Source organism: Oreochromis niloticus, linkage group LG20, assembly GCF_001858045.2.
Source record: "Oreochromis niloticus isolate F11D_XX linkage group LG20, O_niloticus_UMD_NMBU, whole genome shotgun sequence".
NCBI classification, from domain to species: Eukaryota; Metazoa; Chordata; class Actinopteri; order Cichliformes; family Cichlidae; genus Oreochromis; species Oreochromis niloticus.
In genome coordinates this window covers 33,263,502-33,269,862 of record NC_031984.2, presented here as the reverse complement: position 1 = coordinate 33,269,862, position 6,361 = coordinate 33,263,502, and the positions used below count along the sequence as shown (strand labels likewise).

The window sequence follows — 6,361 nt, the reverse complement described above, 5'->3', positions numbered from 1 at the left end:
ACCTAAGCAAAAGACAGATACACAGGTTTCCTTTATTTTATAAGTTCTTAGTCATTTTTAAATTACTTTCTATTTCTCTCACTTGCATTTTCTCATCAGCCATTTAACATTTGAATTAAAAAAAAAATCATATGAAACGCAATCTAGCATCAAATAAACTACAATAATAAAGCAGCACACCATGGGTAGGTAAGATAACATCATCATTGTATGTGTTTGTAGGTAAACAGTATTTATCAGCCGCTTTTGGTGCAATGAGACTGATCCACAATAGTGCCCCCATAAGGCCAAACATAGCCTGAACTGAGCTTGTTGTTTTAATCCTCTGAGTTGATTTTCCAACTTCTTGGTAGTTTTCTCTTAAAAGGGGGTAGTAACTGTCAGTTGTTTGTGTTTCCTGTTTTATTAGAATAACAATGCTTTATAAAGCTGGACCAGTTTTGAATGTGTTTACTCCTTCAGTATGCTGTTCGACCCAGGCGGTCTGACTAATGAATGAATTTGGAAGGCTGTAGATCAAAGGGGAAAAGTCTATTTTTAATCTTTCTCTGAGGACAGTGTGTTCAGTACAGTGGTAAGGACTGTGAGAAACTGTCTCAGAGCATCATCATCTCTTGGTTGCTGATTGAGAGTCACTTTTATTCCCTCCTCCTCTTCCTGTCCGTCTTCGCTCAGCCTGTCAGCTGTTGCAACCATTTCCTTTCTCACCAGTTGGTCTTCTTTACCCTCTGCTCCAGCTTCACTGTCAGCTGTGCCTTTTTTTACTCCTGCTTTCTGATTGGCTTCTCCAGTACATAGCAGCTCCCCCAGTATGAGCGTAGTGTTGGGTGCATCTGTGGAGTGGGAGCGCTGCGTGTGTGTGTACAGGTAGACCCTCCAGGGCAGCGTGTGCTGTGGTGTGAACGCCAGTGTCTGGATATTGACCAGCTGCATGGCAGCCTGGAGGCTTTGGGGAGAACAGTGAAGTACTGCTGGACACCGGACACATTCTTCTATCCACGTACAGTCAACCACCTCTATTTTCTCAGCACCTTGTCACAACAAAACAAGAAGTCACAACGATAGCTTTTAAATGTGGAGAAACACCGTAAATGTCAAATGTTCGTGAAACAAGAGAAATCATAAATGCTAGAATTATTTTATTTTCTAAATCTATGTGCCGGACACCTTATTACTCACTCAGAGTCAAAAAGCTGTCTGACTCTGATGTTTAAAGCCATCTGAAGCTGGAGGTTTTCTCTCTCACACACTGCTTGTGGTGAGGTTACTGCAAACGATCACCACATGATAAAAAAAAAAAAAAAGGTAACTGGATAATAAATAAATAAATAATTACTATTATTATTACAAGATGCTGTAATGTACAAATAGTATTTAACTATAATTTTCAATAATGGTTTAAATATCCTGGCTATTTTCTCAAGAAACTAATTGTCATATAACTGTACAGAAAATAAACAAACCATATTCATATTTGAAAGCTGTATCTATAAATTCATTCTTCTTACATCCGTAAAACTAGCATTTTCCCACATTAATTGATGCATTCATTTTTCATACCTTTTTTTGCAGTTTTTATCCACTTTAAAGTTTATTGTGTTGTGTTTTGTTGTGTTTAGTGGGGCAGTTTTCCAATTTCGTTGTACTATTGTGCTAAGTATGACTGTGCAATGACAATAAAGAGTTATGATCTCTCATGTTACTCGATAACCCATACTGATGAACCAGAACATATTTGTTTGTTCGGTACTTTTCAAAAAAAGTTTCAAAAAAAAGGAAAACTTTTTTTTTTTTTTTTAAAGAAAAACAATTTGATGCTAGACAACTTACAAGATGGAAGACTTGTTGAAGCCTAGAGTTTGTCTACACACAATTTTTTTTTAAAAAGAATCTGATTTTGACTTTCTGTATTTCTGTCATGCTTTCAGTATAATTTACTGCTAACAGAATATGACAGACTGCATTTAGAATGGCTTTTGAATAGCTGCTAAACCATTAAGCTCTCATTCAATGTGGTATGATGTCTTCCTTCTGCAGGTTCCATTATAAAGTAAGTGGACTGGTTCATAAAGTGCTTTCAATTAAAGCACTTTATACAACTTGCCTTGTTCACACACATTCATACAAGAACTTTTTTCTCCATCTGAGTAGAAATCTATCTAGTATTCACACGTGCAACTTGGGGTTCAATATCTTGGCCAAAGCCATGATATTAGATGACCCGCTCTACCCTCCTGAGCTAAGGGCATTAGTGTGAGAGTTTAGCTTTGGGTCACCTCCTTTACTTTGTGCTCAGTTACCCCGGATACCTAATAGGCTGCATGTAAACATGGATGCAGCCATTGGGTCTACAAATGAAGCCAGAAAATAAACTCCTCAAAGATGCACTCTATTTAATGGTTATCAGGAAACTCTGTGGTTGCATAATAACGCATGGATTTCGACTTCTCTTCTTCCTAATGAGTTTATGGTCTCACTTTTTAGTACAACAATAAAAGAGGATATGCTTATGGTTAGGTTAACCTGTGTTTGACAAGGTTTTATTAGACAGATAAACTTACCTCATGACATCTGGCTTCAGAAATCTAAGATGGAGTCGGGGAAAATGCCATACTCAAGGATTGGGAATAGTAGTCCACAAACCAGGTGGTAACATCCTGGTGACCACGTCAGTCTTTTACTGATTGACAGCCAACTATAGGAACAGTTTTGGCTTTCTCACTTATTGCTTATGTGACACTACACAGTGTCATAACAGTTAACAGTTTTTTGGCAAGCAAAAGGTCGCTGGTGTGATTTCAGCCGGAGACACATCCAACATAAAAATTCTATCTAAACACGTGGAGCTACCTGCTATGGTGAACCCTTGTGCAAGGGAGCACAACTGAGGGCAGTGTTCTCATGGGGATATCTTAACTATCTGAGCTACAATACATCCTGACACATTCTAACATGCAGTGTGGGTTTCAGACCTTTATATATACACACAGGGGTGAGCCTTTCAAACATCAATTTGCCATAGCTTGACACTAATCAAATCTAAAGTATCTAAGATTTGTAATTGAGTATATATACACATTACTTTGGTGGAATTAGTATATTCCACCAATGGAGATTTCACACATTTCTTGGTAGAGATTTTTAGGAGGCCTACATGCTCCTTTTAACCACATTTGCTATCCAATTAAGGGGAAGCTTTAGCTACGAATCTCTGACTTTAGTTTTCAGTATAACCTTCCATTTCATTACCGCGTTCAGTATGCAAAGCCTGTCGCTGTAGCCACAGGTGCTCAAAGTCCTCTGGGCTGACAGCTGGAGAGAGGGACAAACTGAGAGGGGCTGTGATGCTGGAAGCCAGGCCATCAGTGGAGGAGTCTGAACACCGCATGGCATTGTCTGATCCTAGAGAGGACATACAGGGACAAAGTGAGAAGAAGAAGGGGAGGACGGGGTTAAAAAACAACCAAACAAAAAACAACGGGACATTCTGAGAGAAAAGAGAGGGAGGGTATTAAGTATTATTAAGTATTATAGCAACACAATATTCTCACACACACACACACAAATTACCCCTAAACCTACTGATTGCAGTTCTTGCTGCCAGGGGTACCACAATCAAGCATTTGCGATAACTGGCAATGACTCATTCACATCAATGTGGGGGAATTTGAACAGCATGTTTAAGGTCATGCCAGCATCTCAATCAGATTAAAATCTAGACTTTAACTAGGTCTCTCCAAAGCCTTCATTTTTTTTTTTTTCCAGAGCCATTTAGAGGTGCTCAAGTGCACTTGGGTTATGCAGATTTTGGGATTAGTGGGTTATGTACATATACTAATTTCTGGACTTTTGGCTTGCTTCCTGGACCACTTCAGGGCTTCATGGTTCCATCAGTTATAACATCATTAAAAAACAAAAACAAACGTTATAACATGTAGTCCAAGTCTCGTTAGTCCACAGAATATTTTCCCCAAAGCCTTGGGTATCATCAAGAGTCCCAATGTTTAGGAAATGCTTTTGTAACGCTTTCTAGACTGACAGATGTCAGTTACTTTGAAAGAGAAGTAGGTTAAAAGAGCTCAAAAAAGCAGCTCATCATGCCACAATAACGACAGGTGGGGCTTTTCTCTGTTTTCGTTGTATTATTGTAGGGTGTTTGCCTTACAATATAAAGCGCTTTGAGGCAACTGTTGTTGTGATTTGGCGCTATATAAATAAAAATAAAAATTGAAATAGATGTCAAAGCCTTACTGATCTTGGCTAAAGACCTTGTGCTGTAAGTGTTGCTTATGAGTATTATCTGATTGATGGAACGTTCTGTCTAATATTGTGGGGTCTTTACCTAATATTGTTGTGAACCGGTGCAAAAGGAACAAAATGGAACTGAAACATGTGAATCTGAAGAGTCACAGCAAAGTTTTACACTAAATACACGGGAAAGAGGTGCTACTTACAGCATGGAACACATCTCTAATACACTGCTCCAACTTTGGTAATACCACTATAATTTTCAATTTTGGCTTAAGAATAAGACTTAAAATTGCTGCTGTTCCTTTCATGCAGGTCACATACTCTTTCCATTACGTGAGGACATTTCCTTCTAGCAGGAAAACCGCAGGCCAAAATATCAAGCTATGAAACCCTAAAATACCAGCAACTGAACCCAAATGACAATGTGTTGTTAAATAACCTTGATAACCTCCTGCAGACAGATTAGTCATGTTGTGTTTTGTGAGGCAGTGAAAGCAGAGTGCATGGCAACACTGCGCTGTGTGAGTACAAGAAAATAATTATTATAATATTATGTGTTAAATTTGTTTAGATCAGAGGAATAAGGAAGGATTTGTCTGTGTTTTAGTTTGGCTTAGCTGTAGGCCTGAGTGTGTGTAATTGTTTAGAGGGAAAGGAATTTATGGACACTGGGGGTCTGCTGTCATAAAAAGGAGACAGGAAGCTACAGTTGGGGGATGCTGATGCTTGTACCTTTAATAAAAACTCATAATTGCCATAACTTAGAAGTAGGCTTGCAGGAGACTCTCCACACCTTATCTGTGAATGTAAGACAACAAGAGATCAATGGCCCAGTGGATGCAGAGTGGGGGTCTCAGTGTTTGTAATATGTTAACTGTGTTGTGTATGTTGTCTAAAGGAATTTGGTGTAGCTTGGGTGAGGGGATTACTTTTATGACCGGCAGGAAGTCACAGACATAGAGACACACACACAGTGCTTTGACTGTTACGACGCACCCACACCTACATGCACACTCACTCACGTGCACTCACATAGACACACGGGTACGTGCATACACACAGACACAGAGTTTGCAGTACACCATGGGGGTTTTATGATGGGGTCACTTATATAAAGCTGGCTGTAACAAACAAAGAGGCGAAGATTTTGCAGAGGGACACCGACCTTGCACGTCTTCCCTTCTAGAAGAATGCATGCTTAAACGAAGATGAATAAAGATGAATAAAGGTTTTGTGAAATAACTACTGAGTTCCGGTGCCGTCTCTGGATGCCCGAGGAATCAAAAGAACCAGGGTGAAAATGATTTCGTAACAGCTGCAATGCAGTGCTCCATTAGAGACATGCATACACAAAACTTTTTAGTGACAGTATGAAAACTGTGAAAGTTAAATTTGAATGTTTAAAGTAAATTAAGTTAACAGATAAAGATGGTGTCATGGATTCTTTAATATTTAGTGGAGTTTTTATGTTTTATTTGTTGTCCTTCCTACTTACAGACATGTTAGATTACCTACCACACAACTAATAAGCATCATGACTTATGAGCATCTCCAAAATGAGATCTGTGTGACTTTACACTCATGCATAGCACTTACTTCTTTAAATACTGTCAGAAGAGTGTGAGAATCTCCGGCATGTTCGTCACACATGGAAATAGGGAAAGTTGTTGTGTTTGTTAAAGCGTAGAATCAAATGAATAAAAAGAGTTATGTATGCATTGCATTGCTAAGAGATTAATAAATGTGTGTGTCATAATGTGTGTGTATGAGTTAAACAGATCTTAAGACATGAGAAAAAGGAGAAGTGATTTTTGGTTGTATGAAACTTAAGAGTTATTAGGGAAGTTGAGCTGCAGCATTGTTGGGTGGAGTGGAAGAAAACAAATGCACCAAAACTGCAAGTCATGCCAGTGCGTCAAAGAGCAAACGGGGGACCTAAGGAGGAACATGACATGTCCATAGATGGTGTTTCCGGAAGAGGTCTAGACATGTCTGGACAGGTCCGTAGAGGTGTATAAAGATGGGAGGCAAAAGCAGCTCTAGTCCCAAGCCAGTGAGTAGGATGCGAGAAGACTGAAGATCTGCGGTGAAAAGACTTAGAGCGAGGGAC

At 39.2% G+C, this 6,361-nt stretch overlaps 1 protein-coding gene across 4 annotated transcripts in view; it reads right to left on the bottom strand.

Moving 5' to 3' along the window:
• Positions 1-13: 13 nt before the first annotated feature.
• The window catches only part of ap4b1 (adaptor related protein complex 4 subunit beta 1), a 59,381-nt gene continuing 53,033 nt past the window's right edge, over positions 14-6,361 (bottom strand). For 3 of the 4 annotated variants that reach the window (XM_025901334.1, XM_025901333.1, XM_003457863.5), the window contains 2 exons: positions 3,250-3,402; positions 14-1,031 (listed from right to left, as the gene is read on the bottom strand). In XM_025901334.1, coding sequence (XP_025757119.1) covers positions 538-1,031; positions 3,250-3,402 — 647 coding nt within the window. In that variant the 3' untranslated portion in view covers positions 14-537. Of the gene's footprint in view, positions 1,032-1,179; positions 1,268-3,249; positions 3,403-6,361 lie in introns of all 4 variants that reach the window. The other variant, XM_025901335.1, reaches the window with a different exon arrangement.